The 19,145-nt window shown below is 40.6% G+C and overlaps 1 protein-coding gene across 1 annotated transcript; it reads left to right on the top strand.

The window, feature by feature from the left end:
• The first annotated feature begins 41 nt into the window (after window positions 1–41).
• ZC2HC1B (zinc finger C2HC-type containing 1B) lies at window positions 42–18,938 on the top strand. Its single transcript, XM_050949908.1, has 8 exons — window positions 42–748; window positions 7,349–7,413; window positions 7,743–7,862; window positions 9,354–9,489; window positions 13,263–13,393; window positions 14,422–14,515; window positions 17,586–17,676; window positions 18,797–18,938. The coding sequence occupies exons 1-8, from the start codon at window positions 727–729 to the stop codon at window positions 18,876–18,878; spliced, it is 741 nt and encodes a 246-aa protein (XP_050805865.1). The 5' UTR covers window positions 42–726; the 3' UTR covers window positions 18,879–18,938.
• Window positions 18,939–19,145: the final 207 nt, after the last annotated feature.

Raw genomic sequence — 19,145 nt, 5'->3', positions numbered from 1 at the left:
GTGCTCCTGGTCTTCGGGGCACTTCAGCGGCGGGTCCCAAAGCGAGTGAAGGACCCACCGCAGAATTGCCGCCGAAGACCCGGAGCACGGAAGGACCCCCCCGCGCCACCGAATTGCTGCCGAGGGTGGCAAAATGCCATACCCCCAAATTCTGGTGCCCTAGGCAACCACCTAGGTCGCCTAAATGGAAGCGCCGGCCCTGTCCCTAGTATGAACTGACACAGCAGTACGTACATTTCCCTTTCTGTTGTCCTTATGAACACTAAATGAAGGTGAGCAGAAAGCAGTGTGAGTCCTCTGTGTATAGAAACTATTCAGAGTGCTTTGGTTATAACATCTATTGCTGCTTGTGAGATTGAACTATTGAAATTCAAACCTAAAAGCAGTTTCCTTTTCTCTCAAATCTCTTCCTACATTCTATATTAACCAAATCTGTAGAAATTACCCCACCTAATTATGATATCTGGGGGGAAAAAATTGTAGAAATCCTGTATGACAAAAACATCTTTGTTCATGCTTTCATTTGACTTTTAGCTATACTAGTTTTCATGTATATCATAGGATAGGGCAGGATGTATGTGTCATAATTGTTAATTATTTGGTTGCTAGTAACTGGCAGCTTGGATTGTTGCAAGCACTTGAACTGTGTAAGTAAAAGTTGACCACCTAGTACCTATGTTTCCTGAACGTGTTTAAAGAGGGAACTTGAGTAATTTGTATATAGAGATGAGTCAGCTGCATGGAACAGGTGAGTAAAGTGTAATTTTGTGGGTTAGAGTTTATTAGAAATATTGCCACATGCTCTAAAAGAGAACTATGATCTATCTTCTAACGTACACAAACCATAATCCTCTGCAGTTGGATATTATGTTCAGTTGCTGAAGCAGAGATGGGAAGTCACGAAAAAGGATATTCTGCTTGTAGCTAGGCTTTGCTGCCAAAACTCTGAGCCAGATCAAGCAAGAAAATCTTAATTTATTTTGTCCTACATACCTAAAGAGTAATCACAATTTCTTTAGCTATTCTGATATTTGATTTGCCACAGTCAGTGTCCTGATATGCCTTGCTTTATGCCTTGAGAATGTTGGTAATATCCTATAAGCCAGTTTGGGAATGTTTCTATGCTCTAGTTGCCTATAGTAAGGTGAAGCAGGCCTATTTTTCCCACTGCTGCTTATTACTGTATTATTTCCTTTCTCTCTTGGTTTATCATCTCTATAGAGCAAAAATAAAAGGTAAGGATAAAAAGAGCAGGCCAGAGCAGGAAGCAAGACACAATGGGGAAGTCAAGAGTTTTTAAAAGGGAGAGAACAGTGGGTGGAATAGAGGTTAAAAAGATGTTGGTTAGAAACAATTAAATTGAGGAGAGCTAATGGAATAGACCTAAAGGTTATAGAACTACTTTTGGTCCTCCATTGTTAACAATGTCACTGCTAATTGTTGTAATCAAGTTACTATATATGCATCGGTATTCTTTTCCTAATCACTGCTGCAATAAAAAAACTTGCTAAGAGTCTCATGCTGCTGAGTGGAAAACCTTGCCTTCGCTTCAGTGAGATCACGTGCAGACCCTTACACCTGCAAGTCCTGTGTGTTTTTGTTTTGTTTCCCCTCCTGCCATAAATGGGAGGCGGGGTGGACCTCTTTACAGGTACACTCAACCAATCTACTGGTTTTTGCCTAATGCTGTGCTCAGTGCAGAGAGATTGATATGAAATCAGATGTGTGTTGTGGTAAGACATGGTACTGTTGTTGGTTTGAAAGAAAACTTTGAGAACCATTTTCCCCTTGATAAATGCAGTTCAATCAAAACTCAGATGCTTAGCAAACTCATGTCAATTTCACTGAAATTTTATTTTGAAAGAAAACACTGACATTCTGACAGTTTCAAAATGAAACCTTTTTGATATTTCACTTTGAAACTATAGTACTTTGTTTTGAAAATTGTATTTTGTATTCAATTATTTATTTTGTCAATCTTCTGTAGAGAATTTTGAATTTGCAGGCTTTTCCAAATTATAATGAAAATGAAATTAATAATCCTCAAAATGGAATTTCCATCCTCCACAGCTCTACTTGCCACTGTCATGTTTTAGTTTAACATAACTAATGCCCAAGTTTAGATTAGTTAGATTTTGACATTGTACATGAATAGTGTTTTGGATTTTTTAGGGCATATTTTTCATTTTGTATAATCAAGTTTGCAGTTTGCTATAAGAACATGTTTAGGCACCTAGGAATTTTTCAGGTATTCCCTAAAGTCATAGGAGAAATACTTCATGCCCCCCTCACCCCTTTGCTCTGTTCTTTGGATCCCTGACTTTTCAGTATACAGCTTTAAGCTGGCACTGACCAGCTCTTATAAGCACCTAGTCAAGAGCACTTGAAAATGGTTTTGCTTCCATCAGAAATCTCTTCTTTCCTTGTACCGCCAGATAGTCTTATGACATGAAAGATCATAAGGATACTATTAGGAATATGAAGTGAAGTTTTATGTTTAGCTTATACTTGTATGCATGGAACTGATCAAACATTTATGGCTTCCCAAAATGCCTGCAGTTATCTTCTGTACTGGGTTTGGTACAGCATAACTTTAAAAATAGAGAGGTGGCTTGTGTTTAAATATATGCAAACTTATAACTTACTGGGGTTGTGGTACAGGCTGTTAGCTGATATGCCGTTATACATATATCCTTATTAATAAACCTACTACTTGGCTTTAGTCTGGATCACTCCCAGCTATTTGAACAAATACTAAACTTCTGCTAGCCCCTTAATACAAAATTAACTTGCAAGTGAACATTACTTATCTGCTATGAAATAAAAATATTTCTTGAAAATTATTTAATGCATCTGCTAAATCTTGTCACAAAAGAAAAAAGGCTGTGTCACATTTGTAATAACAATGTGTCTTACTGCTTTTAAAAATACAGGCAATCATCTTCAAGGTGACTGAGTCACTGCATCATTAAGGATCCTAATTTTTTTTATGTGGCTTATGAATGAAAAGGATTGGAATAAAGCAAAACCTCAGTGTGGGCATCCAGCTTCTCCTTTTTTTGGTGAGCTGTAATCTCTGTAGTGACATACTTTCTGTATTGTATCACATCTCCACTCTTCCATTATGATGTCATAGAATGACCTTGTTCTTTGCCATGCTGAAGGCAGCATGAGGAAAATCATGTCTACTTCAATCTCAGTAAATGGTTTTGGAATACTGATTTCCTTTGTAGTCTGAATCAAAGGTACCCCTACATTTTGTTTCATAGTGTATAGGGCAATTTCAGCTTTTGCTTATACAAGTTACTGTTCCAGTCTCATACATGACATTCCAGATATTAAAATACTAGAGAAATCAAAAGTCAACACCTTTACAAATGTTAGTTACACCACTCCTTGTTCTAGGTTTTATCTAAAGCCTCATTAGCACTTGTTAAAGATGGTTCATGGGTGACTAGATAACTGCCTAGAGAGCCTTTCAGCTCTGTGTAGAAGACTTGATTCCTGCATGGTCACTGGAGGTGGTTGTTTTTAAGTTAAAAATACTAATAATTTGATTTTTGTTTCATACACATTTTTGTAGTATGAGAATTCAAAATGGAATTGCTCAAAATAAAAATTTTTAATTTTTTTGTTTCAGAAAATGGTTTAGGTTTTACAGAGTTTTTCCCCCTTTTTCTCACTGGTGAACTTATTTTCCCACAAGAAAAGTCAGGGGGAGGGAAGTAAAACAGTACTTTATCTCACTTTCAAAAAAACCCAAACTTTCGTGGTTTTCTGGTGTGGGAAGGAAGAGGTAGGAATTTTCTCGCTCTTTTGAAAAAGAGTTTCAAATCTTAAACTTCTTGAAATTTGTTTTGAAAACTAAGTGCTATTGCCTGATTACTGTTTTGGCCTATGGAAAATAAACTGTTGCAGTCAGTTTTCCCTTAAGAACTATCAGTGTCTCCACTAGCAAAATTGGCATGCTTGTGTGCAAAGTCAGTAAAGAGGCCAAGGATTTGAATTGCCATGGAAGATTAACTGCCTGCAGGTGGCCACTCCACATCAGGGTACTTGTGCTGTATTTGCCCCTACATTTCAGGCTCTAGAGTTGCTAACCTCTCACAATGAGTACATTTAACGTTTTTATTAAAGATAATGTTAAAATAATTATGTAATACATAGGTCGAGAAGAGGGCCTGTACATCTGGATATAGTGCTTAGATTATCCACAACTACAAAGTTGTTCTTAAGTCACATGATACATAGAGCACATAATCAGCAATAACCCTAATTTAGCTGAATAAATTTAAGAATAGTTTAGATATTAGCATCCATGTATCTGGGTACATCACTCATGAGAAGTTGTACAGAGATTTGGTACTAATGCACAAAGCAAAGTATACAGGAGGTGTATCCACATGTCTGCACCATGCTAGGGAAGCTGTCAGGAGTACAACATAAAACTGATTGATTGCCATCAACCACTCCCTTTGCTTTCACAGCCCCATGCTGCATTTCTAAAGCTTTGGTAGGGAAAGTCAAAGAAGACTGGAAAAGTGGAGTCCAGTTGTCTGGGCAAGAGCCCTCCCTCCCCCCCGTGACTAGTGTGGAGGGTGGCTGTATGCCAAAGCCCACTGGCAAAATCTCAATTTGTGTGGGTCTTAGACAACTTAATAAAAGCATGTGTATATAAAGACGCATGGTTCCTGCATTTAACACGAGTCTTAAAGTTAGATGCTATCCCAGCCTTCTAGCAAATGCCCCTTGCTAAAGAGTCTGTTAACTATACTCCTCCCTATTTGGAAGGTACCATTTGAATCGTTTTCCATTTGGCATATCTTCAGCACCAAAGCATTTCCAAAAAGACTGTCTTGGCTTGTGTCAGGTTTGTCTGGTATTCTTTGCAATGCAGATGTGTTTGGTATATGGTAGAGATAAAAATGAATGCTGAGTGATTTCATGCAGTTTTGAGACATTTTCAACAAGCTCAGTCTGAGAAATGTGAATTTGGAAAGAAGCAGATAAAATTTATGGGACTCATGCTTGGCAAACAGGGAATTCAGCTGGATTCCAACAAACTGAAAGCATTGCTCACCTTACCTGACTCCAACGATGTTTCTGCTGTAAGATGTCGTCAAAGGCTTTAATGACCTCATTCTGGCAGCAATTCTAGCATCTGCCAGCTAACATCAAAAAATTAGAGATGAACAACTAAAGGATGAGACTTGCCAGAAACTGACTCAACTCTGCCAAAGAAGGTGAGGTCAAAGGAGTCATCTTCCAGCAGACCCATATTGGTAGGACCAAAATGACCTTCAGACAGCAGATGGTGTTTCTGAAAGGACAATGCATTCTTATCCCTGTGGTACTTCAGAAAGAGATGCTTGCCAAAATCCATTGACTCCAAAGTATAAACAAGCGGAGCACATGCATAACAAGCCATATGGTGGCCTGGTCTGAGTAGGCAAATTCAGACTTTAGTAGAGGGCTGCAAGATATGTATAATAGGAGTGTGGGAGGGGGAAATCACCAGAACCATTACTCTCTGCAGAGCTGCCTGACAGACCTTGGCAGTAGTTAGTCACGGATTTGCCTTTTTGGAAAGGGCACACATGCATTATTGTAGTTGATTTATTACTTTTCCAGTTATCTTGACAGACTTCATCAGCACAGGTCATCCAGAAACCAAAGTCAGTACTTTCAAGATATGGAGCTCCAGAAGGTCCTTATATCTAATAATGAGCCTCAGTTTACCTCTGAAACCTTCCTACCATTTGCACCAGACTTTAATTTTGAACATTATACTAGTAGTCCACATTACCTTAGAGTAATGGGGAGGTGCAGAGAAAGTCCACACTGCTAAAAAGACTTCTGCAAAAATCACTGGACCTACATAAAGCATTCCTTGGCATATAGTTCAGACAGTGTTGACCGATCTCCTGCAGAACTTCTGATGGAAAGATGATTTAGGATGCCTTTACCTGGTTCAGCTTAAACCTAAGTGGTCCAACCTGAAGAAATTTAAAAAACAGTATACCAAAATAAAAATTCAGTAACAACGAAATTTGAATGTTCAGCACAGAACAAAAGCACTCCTTGAACTGACACCAGGGAACAAAGTTTGGTTTAAAAGCTCCCAGAACTTGGCAGAAATTCCCACATCCTACCTAGCAGGAACTCTGCCAGTATTTCTCTGGCGGGATCGGGTTCATCTGCAGTGTTTCCTGATAATAAAGAGAGGATCTGGAACCTGCAGGTACTTTGGGAAGTGATCCTCCTCCACAGGGAACTCCCTGCACAAACTCAATATGGAAATAAGAACATGGCCTGGAAGACTGATCAGATCCCTTCAAAGATTTGAACTTTAGAATACTGCTCAGGACTATTTAATTCCTTTAAAACTATTTGCACTACTCTAAATGCAATTGATAAGGGGCTAAAGTTCATTTTGAACTGGGGGGTGGGTGGGGGGATGTATATGTTGTCTTAGTCTTTAATCTTCTATTATAAAGAAAGGGAGATGTGATGGATTTATAGCATTCATAGTCCTCCAGAGAAGACCAGGATGTGTTGCAGCTGAGTGTTTAATAAAGATAGGAATTTTCTGGCTGAAGAATTCTCCAGTTGGTGCTTAAACATGGCTCTTGTGTTTGTCCGCACGCTACGCCATTTCCACAGAGTCAGAACATGACCGGTCCATCACTCCTTTCTCAGGCACAGAACAAATACAGGAAAAGCAATAGGCCAGAGACAGCAGAGAGTTAAAACAGAGCTGGCAGCTGGGCAGGAGGGAGGGGAACTCATGAGCTTCTCCTTCCATTGGGCAGTGGGAAAGGAGCAGGATTGGGGAGGAAGCCAACAGCTCAGAGGGTGAGATGTCAGAGAAACTGACAGGCTAAAGATGCTGATCTTCAATAGCAGAGAGTAGGATGTTAGAACAAGTATATAGGAGAAGATCAGTTGGCTTAGAGCCGAAGTTAGAATTTTATCCATTTAGGCATTTATCATCCTAGTATCTAAATGTGCCACTTGATAAGTCTTCAGTTGAATGGTAACCCCTAACATTTCTTATATTAAACTGTAAAATAACTGTCATATGGAAATGGTGAAGCTGGCCCCTCCAATTGGTAAGACAAACAGAGGAAATGGAGGCCTGTAGGGTATGGAATTTATCCCACCACTGAGATGAAGAGATCACAAAAGAGGGAAAGAGAAAACCCACAGGTGACTTTCCGTTGTGCGAAAGTGCCCTTTATACAACCAGTTCCAGAAATCATAGGGCCTACTCTTACCATTGATTGGGGGGAGGGGGATAAGAAATCCTTTGAAACTAATAATAGTTGATATGTTGAATTTTATACAGCTGCCGGAAGTCAAGATTTGCTAGCTTGTGAAACCTGTGGAAGACATTTTGCACAAGATGTTCTGGTAAAACAAAGGCGCTTTTCCCTCTACTTTAAGTTTTATGCATCTATGGGGGAATTGTGAGGGTTGGGAGGCGGGAGGCAGTAAATGCCAGTAGGTTAAACACAGATGTTGAAAGGAATTTTCACTATGATTGTGAAAAAAGACTAACTGATCTGATCAGTATTCAGAGTACTGACCTGCCTTGGGGTGTGAATAGGTTATTTGTGCTTTCTCTCAACTAGCAATATTCCAGAGTGTGGCAGAAATAATTACAATTATCTTAGACAGAAGCAGCATTAGGAAAACATAAGGTCTTTGCCATAAGATTTTGTTTTTTCTTTGCATCCCAGTTAAGGCACGAGCCAATATGCAGGAAAGTCTTCAACAAAAAGCGCAAAACTTTCAATTCTTTGAAACAGAGACTGCAGGGAACTGAAATTCCCTCAGTGAAGAAACAGCCACCACCAAAGGTATCGTTGAAATTGTAGCAGGCATGTTGACTTCATTCTAATATTTTTGGTCAACGAATGTTGTCATTCACTCCAGCAATGAATGGGTGTCCTGAATGAGCCTAGCGTTCTTCACTGTGTGTGGCATTCTCTCTGGAACGCTGTCTCCTTGACTGGGTCTGGCTTTGTTCTTGCCTTCCCCTGTCCTCAGCCCTAGCCTTTGTTCTTTATCAAGTGCTAATAAGTGGCTTGTTGCCTCCCCTAACTTGAGGCTTCCTCTGGTGCAAGAGCCATGCTGTTGTACAGTGAAACCTTTTGGAACACATGGAGGCCTCAGTTCTTATAGGCGTCTTCCTTAAAAAGAAAATATATGAATAACGTACAACAGGGGTCAGCAACCTTTCAGAGGTGGTGTGCCGAGTCTTCATTTATTCACTTTAATTTAAGGTTTCGTGTGCCAATAATACATTTTAAACCTTTTTAGAAGGTCTCTTTCTATAAGTCTGTAATATATAACTAAACTATTGTTGTATGTAAAGTAAATAAGGTTTCAGAGTGTTTACAAAGCTTCATTTAAAATTAAATTAAAATGCAGAGCCCACCGGACTGGTGGCCAGGACCTGGGCAGTGTGAGTGCCACTGAAAATCAGCTTGCGTGCCATCTTCGGCACCCGTGCCACAGGTTGTCTACCCCTGACATACGAGCTTCTGACAGCTTCCTCGCTAGTTAGGTCCGTGAGAGGAAGTGATGGTAGGACACTGATCTAATGCAGGAATGATCAAGGTTTAGCTCAAGAGCCATCTGTGGCCTATGAAGTCCCAAGGACAAAGCTGCAGCCCTTCATTGCTATTAAATTCAAACAGTAAGCAATTTTTATTCCTTTATTTAAGGAAGATCATTATCTACATTGCTGTGGTAGCCATAGGGTCTAAGCAGGACTGGGGCACACACACAGCATTTATCTCACAGATACCAGTACTATGGTTGTGTGCTCTTTATCATAGAATCGTAGAATATCAGGGTTGGAAGAGATCTCAGGAGGTCATGTAGTCCAACCCCCTGCTCAAAGCAGGACCAATGCCAACTAAATCATCCCAGCCAGGGCTGATGATCTAGTAACAGCAGTAGACTATGCAGAATCCAATTTCAGACTTTGACTAATTTGAGGAAAGAGGCAAAAAATATAAGAGGAGATCAAAAGGGAGGGGGGAGAAGTGATTGCCATGCTAACTTTCATATTTCATCCAGTATAAACTATAGTCCTCTGTGACCTAAATGTCTTGATATGAGTGGCTATTCTTTTATTGGTCCCTTGAAGCACTGGTTAACTTGTGAGGATGGAGAGAGAGGTCAAATCCACTTTCCTGAGTCTTGCTAAGATTTTGTTCTGTTTTTAATATTTCTTCTTCCTCTTGAAATTCTATTTAGAAAAGAACTCTCAGTCAAAGTCTTTATATATCCCAATAGAGGGATATATATACAGTTTTTGTTGCAATACATTTCCTTTACAGAAACAACCAGAAAAGAAATCTAACTGGAGACAGCTGCATGAGGACTTTAATGCTATTCAGTCAGCCAAGCAAGTCGCAAAAGCCATGAAAGAAGGCCGACCCCTTCCTCTTCCTCCACCTCCAAGCATCAATCCAGGTTTGTGATTTAGTTTCACTTACTGCTACTCTTGTGCTTGCTTATCTTTGGTAAAACAGTGAGCTCGTGTTATTCACAGATGGGCTTCAGCTTTACTCCATTCTGCACAATCCAAGGTGAACATTAATTCACTGATTCCTGATTGTTTTTTAAAATGTAGTGGTGGAGCAGAGCATGAATTAGGAGCAGCCCTGGGAGCAGCTAAAGAGGGTTTCTGCATTCAGTGAGTAGTAGCATCAGGGAGAAGTAGAGCAACATAGTTGAATTGCAGAGGAAGAAAAATAATTGGGCCTTTCAACCTTAATGGTAGCAACTCATCAGTCTAGTAGCAGAGCTCTGGTGTGGGAGTTGGGATGCTTGGGTTCTAGTCCTGACTGGCATTGACTAACAAAGGGTGAAATTCACCCCTTACCGCTTGGAATAAACTGTAAGTCAGGCATAGGCCTCATGCTGGCCCTCTGCATTGGGATGAATGTCACCTTTTGGATTTTCAGGGGTCAGTGAGGGAGGTGTGGGTGCTCAGCACCTTTGAAAGTTGAGCCTCTTGCTTCTCATAGACTTTAAGGCCAAAAAGGACCATCGTGATAATCTAGTCTGACCTCCTGCACATCACAGGCCGCAGAACTTCACCCACTCCTTCAACAGGCCCATAACCCCTGTCTGAGTCACTGAAGTCCTCAAATCATTAAAGACTTAAAGTTACAGAGAATCTACCATTTACTCTAGTTCAAACCAGTAAGTGACACATGCTGCAGAGGAAGGCAAAAACCCACCATGGTCTTTTCCAATTTACTCTTCTTGTAAAGTAGGTTCTCCATTTCTCTGATCATCCTAATAGCCTTTCTGTTCATTTGTTCCAGTTTGAATTCATCTTTCGTAAGCATAAGAGACCAGAATTGTGCACACTATTCCAGATGAGGTCTTACCAGTGCATTGTACAGTGGTAACACTTCCCTGTCTCTACTGAAAATACCTTGCCTAATGCATCCTAGGATTGCATTCATTTTTTTCATGGCCATGTCATATTGGCATCTCTTAGTCATCTGTGTTAGACCAAAACACCTAGGTCTTTCTCTTCCTCTGTTGCTTCCAACTGGTAAATCCCTAGCTTGTAGCAAAACTCTTGTTAGTCCCTAACTACATGACCTTACACTTTGAACTATTAAATTTCATCCCATTTCTACTACTCCCATTTTCAAGGTCATCCAGATCTTCTTGTGTGACATTCCCATCCTCCTCTGTATTGGCAATATCTCCCAACCTGTGTCATCCATACATTTTATTAGCACATTCCCATATTTTGTTTCAAGGTCATTAATGGTCAAAAGACTGATCCTTGAGGAACTCCATTGGTAACATCCCTTCAGCCTGATAGGTGAGCTATCAGTATGACTCATTGTAGTCTCCCCTTTAACTAGTTCCTTACCCACCTTTCAATTCTATGTTAATCCCCATCTTCTCCAATTTAATAATTTCCCATGTGGAACTATATCAAATGCTTTACTGAAATCCAGATAGATTAGATCCACTGCATTTCCTTTGTCTAGAAAATTGAAGATATTCTCAAAGAAAGAGAACTGGTTGGTCTACCTTTTTTGTAAAACTGTGTTGTTTTTTATCTCCTTTACTGTTTACCTCTGTCTTTTATTACTCTCTTTCAGAATTTGTTCTAAGACTTGGCATACAACTGAGATCAAACTAATGATCCTTTAATTTAAATATATGTATTATATTTGCAATTCTCCAGTCATAGGGTATAACCCCCGAGTTTACAGATTCATTAAAAATCCTTGCTATTGGGCTTGCAATTTCATGTGCCAATTCATTTAATGTTCTTGGATGGAGATTAGCTGGGCCCCCCAATTTGTTCTCATTAAGCTGTTTGTTTTGCTTTCACCTTGGATCTGGTAATTTCTCCTTTAATATCCTTGTTCCAAATAGCCACCCTGTAATTGTCCCCAAGCTCCTCATTCTGGTTATTTTAATACTGAGGCAAAGTATTTGTTTAGATGTTGGGCCCTACCTAGAATTATCTTTAACCATATAACTAAAAAGAAAAAAAAAAGTGGGACTGCTAAGCACGGAGGATGGGGTAGAGATTAAAGAACCTTTTTTACTATTGGTTTTAATGTCCTTTGTAAGGTTTTTCGCAGTTCTCACTTTATCCTCACATTTTTTGACCTCTAAGAGGTAGCTTTCCTTGCTGATCCCTCACTTTTTCCATTCCTTGTAGGCTTTTGAGGTGCTTGTTGATCCAGTTTGGTCTTGCAACCCTTCTGTATGAGATTTTCCCTCTCTTCTTGCCCCCCTCCTCCCCCCTTTGGAAGGCAGGCTTCAGATAGTTTCTGCAACTTTGACTTAAAATAATTCCAAGGCTCCTCTATATTCAGATCCCCGAGTTCTTCAGTCCAGGCAACTTCCCTAAAAAATTCAGGGAATTAGTTAAAGTTTTCCTTTTTTAAATCAATGACCCTAGTTGCAGACATACTTTCGTTTATTCTTCCATTTAATTTACACTGAATTAACTCATGTACCTCTGTACCAGATGACTGGAGGATAGCAAATGTAATGCTGATTTTTACAAAAGGCTCCACAGGCAATCCTGATGCTTACAGGCTGGCAAGCCTAACTTCAGTACCAGGCAAATTGGTTGAAACTATAGTACAGAGGTGGGCAAACTATGGCCTGCGGGCCACATCTGGCCCTCGGGACTGTCCTGCCCAGCCTCTGAGCTCCCGGACGGGGAAGCAGGCCCCTGGCCCCTCCCCCGCTGTCCCTTTTCCCCCTGTAGCCTCACCTTGCTGCGCTGCCAGTGGTATAGCCTGCCGCTCCTGCCCGGCAGCGTGGGCGGTGTGACTGGCTGCGTCAGGGCTGCGAGCTTCTGCTACTCTGAGCAGCATAGTAAGTGGGTTGGGGGTTGGATAAGGGGCAGGGGGTCCCCAGGGGCAGTTGGATGGGGTGGAGGTTCTGGGGGGCAGTCAGGGGACAGGGAGCAGGGGGGGTTGGATGGGTTGGGGATTCTGAGGGGGGCAGTTGGGGCGGGGGCCAGGCTGTTTGGGGAGGCACAGCCTTCCCTACCTGGCCCTCCATACAATTTTGCAATGTCTCGGGCCAAAAAGTTTGCTCACCCCTGCTATAGTATATAGTACAGTAATCCTTTCGGTTAATCACATAGACATTTAACAGAAAAATGGCAGATTTTTCTAGAGTTTTATTCAAAAAAAAATTTTTTAAACCAAGCATAATATAATCCTCTACTATAATCCTCCACATTTATGTGAAGGAATGCTACTCTCTGATCCAGGCTACACAGCCTCACCATAGCGCTCTCTTGCCCACTCTGCATTCATTCCGCATGTGGAACTCCAGTTGTGCTCAGTGAATGCAGAATAGAGATTTGTAGTGCAATATCAGAGGGGAGAGAAACTTGCATTGATTTCAGTGGGCTTTGGACCAAACCTTGTATGTCAACAACAAGAATCTCAACACTTTGCAATTGATCATGATACCCACCTTCATCCCTACAACAAACAGATCAAATCAACATAGTTGCCAAGGTGTGTGGAATTTTGCCAAGGGCAGTTCTTAGCATTGATGGGGAAACTGAGGCACAGTGAGGGGAAGCGACTTGCCCAAGGTCACCTGGCAGGGCAGGCAAACCTGGGAATTGATCCCAGGTCTCCTGAGCTCTAGTCTCCCAGAGAGTAGCCAATTTTCTCTCAATATCTTATAAGCTGTTGATTCAAACATACCTGTTCCTTTGTTGTAATCAGACTATATTCAGTGTCCCTACTGCTTGAGAAGGTTTAACGAAGCTGCAGCAGAGAGGCATATCAGTTTTTGCAAAGAACAAGCTACACGACGTGTCTTTGCACCAGGCCAGAAAGCAGCCAAACAGGCCCCGGTAAGTAACACATTTGCCTTGTGTTTTTTTTGCAGACAGACTCACCAGACAGAATGGGTTGTGCTGTAGGGAAGGAAGAACCACATTCATATGTAGCTTTAAACCACAGTGAAGTTAATGATATTTTTGTTTTTTTTAATTAAATGCCATGCGAGTTGCTGCAAAAAAGAACCCCTCTGTCTGCAGGAAGTTGCAGAAAAGTGTGGTAGCAAATGCTGAGGAGAAAATAACTTCTTCAGACTCTTCTCTAATTGGATTCCAGGAAAGCAACTGTAGAGTAATGGAAACTAATGCAGCTTCCATGCTGGATACAGAGTACTACTGTACTATCCTAAGGAATATATCAAAGGCCAAATTTCTTTGGTAGCCTCCGAAATGAAGTTAATCCTCTGTATCTTGACCTGTGCTGCTGTATTTATTCAATGTTTATACAACTTCTCCTGAAAGATTAAAAAAAAAAAGATTTTATTAAAACATAAATTGTTAATTAATAAAAAAGAGTAAGTGACAGAGTTTGTAACTAGTAATCAGCGAAGTAAAAATCTTATTGTTATGCCCACCAGTTCATTTTCTTTTAAGTATTTCAATTTTAGAGGAGGATCAGCTTTCTGATGAAAGGAAAGGTAAATTCTGCAATGGAGGGGAAAAAATCGAGGATAAAATTCTTTATCTACCACCAAAAGTCTTAAAATACTCCATAGTTAAGATGGTGAGTGTCTAATCGAGGGAGTTTCTGAAGAACCGGATGTTTCAAAGGGGTGATGCCATTGAGAGGGAGATGCCTACATGTGTCACTGAAAGGCTGCTTCTCTGAGTGTCTTGTTTGTTTTAGGCTGAATGGGAAAACAATGCTTTGGGGAAGACGCAAGGTACTAGTGGCCTTGCCCTCTGCCTGGCCTGCTGCTGCTGTCTCCGAGGGGATTAAGAACATGGGCTGCTCTCAACACCTCCACGCAATCTCTCCTGGAGTTGAGTCCTGGTCAGTTTTGTCATGAAACGATGCAAACTGCTTGTGTTCTCCTCACCAGGGCAAGCAACAAATGACTCAAAGAAGAGAACCAACCTTAACAAGTGCTGTGGAATCACTGCTTCAGAACAGAGCCCAAGAAGCTGCCATTGCAGGTAAAGTTGCAATCGATTGGGTGAGTGAACATTCAGAAATACTTGCACAAGGTCATTACTACTCTGCAACTGGGCATCAGTTACTGCTACCACTCAGATGTCACAGAGTAGCATCACCCTGTCTGCACTACCACTTTTAGCCACCTCTGTACCCAGTTAGTGACCCGGCTGGCTCTAACAGCGGTTTGTATCCTCCAACAACATGGTTAACATTATCTTAGAACCCCGGCAGCTAACAGCATTTCCTCCTGCCAGCAGCATAGACTAGTTACAGGAAGATAGCCATCTATGGTAACCAGTCATCACTCCATCTGTCTGTGCAGTCTGGGCCCAATCCTGCAAGGTGCTGAGGAGCTCATGAGGCATCAAGCACCTTCAGCTCTCATTGAATTCAATGGGCCTTGAGGGTGTTCAGCAACTTGTAGGATCAGACCCTTCCTGTGAAAGCACATGCCAGAATGCATTGGCCCCTGTGTGGTTTGGTGTCGCTCTGTGTAGAAATTGTTCAGGCACTGTAACACCTGCTGAAGCACTATGGAGTAGCTTCTGAGACTTTTCCTAGAATGCACTACAACAGTCAGTTAGGCAGCATGGTTGGTGTGGCTGCACAAATGTAGTTTGTGTTGTATTTGTGGGGTTTTTTTTTTTTAAGCAACACTTCTGCTGTGTGGACAAAATGTAACAATGTTTGTAATTGGATCACGTGAGTGAGTCACAGACTGGCAAAGAAAATATGGCTTTGTTTGTAGACTAGGATGGGAAGGTGTTGTTATACGTGTAGAACTTGGTAAATGAACAATAAATTCAGATTTCAGCTTAATTCTGTCATGAGCAGGAGCAGCTATCTCCCTCTTCCTCTCCTCTCCCCACCCCCCCATTGGAAAGGACAAACACACAGAACTAATATACTTAGCACTTTACATCTTCAGAGTGCTGCACAAAATCTAATGGAATCCTTACAAAAATCCTGGGAGGTGCAGAGTGAGAAAACAGAGGCAGAGCAGTTAAGTGTCTTGACCCATGGCCAATGACTGAGTCAGTGGCAGAAGCAGAATTAGAACTCAGGAGGTCCTGACTAGAGCTGATCACAAAATGGGATTTCCATGCCGTTGGAAACTAGTATTTCTACATTCCTTTTCATCCAAATCAGGACAAAGTTAAAATGGCAAAATATTTCACAGAATGAAAAACTTCAACTCAGAAATGCCCAAATGCTTTGTTTTGAGTGGTCATTAATCTCTGCATTTGGCTGAGCCACTGCAGTGTCTCATGGTAGTTGTGGTTCTGAGTCCCCTCTGCAACCTGGGCAGATTACATCTTCCTTAATGTACCACAGTGTCTCCTTATTATTGAGATACTGCAGTGCTTCATGGGACTTCTGTGGCTGAACGAGTGTGGTTCTTTATGGGACCCAGAAGTACACCTTCCATAAGGCACCGCAGTAATTAAGGCAGATGCAGAGATTGTCAACCCAAAGTAAAAACATCATTTCAGTTTTTTCTATGGAAAATGCCAATAAAATCATTTCCCAAAGAAAAACTTCACTTTTGACACAACCCCATTTTCCAATTGCAACATTTCAATTGAAAATCTTCAACCAGCCCTAGTCCTGAACTCACTTCCCTAGAACATCCTTTAGAAAAGAAATGCAGGAGGGAGGGAGAGGTTTTAAAGCTTCCAAGTAGGAAGCATTGGAGAGTTTTTAAGAATTACTTGTCTGTATCCCTTTGTAGCTTGGGTTTTGTTTTTTCCTAAGTCTTTGGGTTTTCAAAAATGACTAGAAATGCATTAAAAGTGAGCTAGGCATTTTTAAAATGTAAACATTCCCCTGCATGCCTTGGAACCCCAATACTTGCAGCATGATGCAAATAAATGCATGATTCCAGAAAGTGAAACTAAAGAGAGAGATTTTTTCAGTAGTAGTCCTTGAGGAAGAGAATTAGTTTTTAGCATTTGAGCTCTATTATTTGAGAAGTAAGGTTAATGGCAGTGAAGGATTTTGCTAAATGAAGAATTCAGTATTGCTGCAACATCTTCCTTTTGCTCTCAAAGAACCAGGTTGTGACTAGAAGCAAGAGAAGGAAAAGAGTAATGAGAAGGGTATTGCACCAGTATTATTCCTCTGTCTACTGTAATAGTTATTTTGTAGACGGCAGCAATTTGAAATCTGTTGAATCAAGCTTGATGTAGGTTTAATATTAATGTGAAATAAAAATACAGCTTAGTAAACTGAATCTTTCTATCTGTTAAAGTGGACCTTGTTGAAGGAATGGGGCAGAATGAGATTAATTTCCCTTGCCACTTGGTGTCACTATAATTCCAATATATATGCTGTCCTTTATTTCATTTCTTACATATATTGCAATTGCACATTATTGGGCTGGAAACGCTGGAATCTTTTCTTTGTAATTCGGTCTGAGATCTTTTATAATGAGTGTTTAAAGATAAGTATGTACCCAAATTATAAGAAGAGGGGCCCCATTATCCTTCTGCCCTTTGAGATCCCTGAATGAAAGGTGCTATGAAATGCCAAGTATTATTGATAGGACATCGCTGTCAGCGGGCGTGTAATCTGTATGTATGACAAGGTTTCTTTTGACCCACACGGGGCACCCACATTTTTAATCTTACTGCAGTCAGTAGACATTATGACTTGTTCATTCTTCTCTTACACTGATTCTTTTTATTTGATTTTGACATCCCTTTATCTGAAGCATACAAGTGCATGGGACAACAAATTAGTAATGATAACATGGAGGCTATGGCAGTCTTCCCATGCAGAACAAGAAAACCCCTTGAACGCACCAAACGCATTGAATTTGGCATTCAGTATTTTTTAAGAGCAGGGGGGTAAGTTAGAAACCAGGTGCTATTTGTTCTCTCTCCCACTGTTGGGCTTAGTACGCTTCTTTCAGGGTCTGTCTCCCCCCGCCCCCACCTTTTCAGACTGTTTTAAAAATAAGCTATATTAATGATTATTGGAGGTATAACCCAGGCAGTTGTATGTGTGTATTTTGCAATAATTAATTTAATGTAAAAATTATTGAGATATAGTACTGTGCTTTTAAAGGACCTGCTGTGCAGTCCTCTGCTGGAATGCCAGAGAGAACCAAAAAAACATCCGGTGTACCCTTTGGAAAAAATACTTCAGGAGATTCTCGGTAAGAAATATCTTATACTGAGGCTCTGAAGGATTAGATTTTTATCAGTAAATGTTGGTAAACATCAATTTCACTGTACACACATACAAAGTGACAAATCAAATACAAAATTTACAGATAGACAAAAACAATGCTTGAGAAGTTAAGAGTTTGCTTCAAGGATATTTACTTGGTATGTTTTGATTTGTGATGTTGACAATTTGTTTTAACAGTTATAAAGCTTTAACTTCTTAATCTTAACATCTATTGTCAGTAAATAATTCTGACCCTAACTTCCCACAAACGTGAAAATTTAAATTGATTAAAAATTGAAAAAAATTGATATTGTCCATCAAAATTATTTTTAAAAAACTCAAGCCGATGCATATTTTACAATAAGGTTAATCAAATGATCAGCTCTGCGAGGCTTGTTAAATGTAAACAGCATATACAGTATGTAGAAATATGTCACAGCTAAGGCCACTGGAAGTTAATGTAGCAGAATTTCTACCCATTCTGTGCCGGGAGGGTCTCCTTATGGGCTTTTCTATAGAACTTGAGTTTTCTCAAGTGTTGGGTGGAACTCTTTTGGCAGGTAAGGGAACAGTTTCAATGTAAACTGATAGTGCTTTCTGCCTGAGTCTGCAGACACAGTGGGTATATCTACACAGCTACTAGACATCTGCAGCTGGCCCATGCCAGCCGACTCAGACTTGGGCTCGGGTTGCACATCTGTTTCATTGCTGTGTAGACTTTCAGGGATGAGCTGGAGCCTGGGATCTAGGACCCTCCCACCTTGCAGGGTCTCAGAGCACGGGCTTCAGCCCATGCCTGGAAGTCTACAATGCAATGAAACAGCTGCGCAGCCTGAGCTCTGTGAGCCCAAGTTGGCTGGCATGGGCCAGCCACAGGTTTTTCTTTGCTGTATGGACATACCCCAAGAAACATTAGCTTTAAGAACTATGAACTTCTCTGTTGCTCTCAGTGGAATAATCACTCTGCAGTATACTAATAGAAACATCCAGCTATGATACTTACCAAGCATAGGTAGACTATATGAAAGTACGTTCCATACAAATTTCAAGTTTTACGTTTTACCAAAAATCGAATATTATGTCTATAATATATTTTTTGTCCTTAGAATGGGGCCCACGAGGTTGAGGACAGAGAAAATGTCTGATGGGGAAGTGGAAAGTCTCCAAGGCAGGGGAGGGTTCATGTGAAAATCTCAAGTAGGCACTGAAAGCTCTGAACTTTGGGGGGACAAGAAATGTAAAACAAGACTGGGCAACAGTTTTATTTCAAATTATTCAATACAAACAAACAATTTGGTATGAATTTTCTTTTAAAAATCCAGTGGATTTTTCTGCAAAATCCAAGGCCAAAATTCCAGTGAATAGGGAAAATTTGCTGCCAATTTCCACTGGCTCTAGGCATGAGAAGATTTTAATATTAGGGAAAATACCACACTGAGAAGTATTCCATAATCC

This window comes from Gopherus flavomarginatus, chromosome 4, assembly GCF_025201925.1.
Source record: "Gopherus flavomarginatus isolate rGopFla2 chromosome 4, rGopFla2.mat.asm, whole genome shotgun sequence".
Classification (NCBI taxonomy): Eukaryota; Metazoa; Chordata; order Testudines; family Testudinidae; genus Gopherus; species Gopherus flavomarginatus.
The sequence above is the reverse complement of the archived record's forward strand: the minus strand, read 5'-3'. Positions and strand labels throughout refer to the sequence as shown.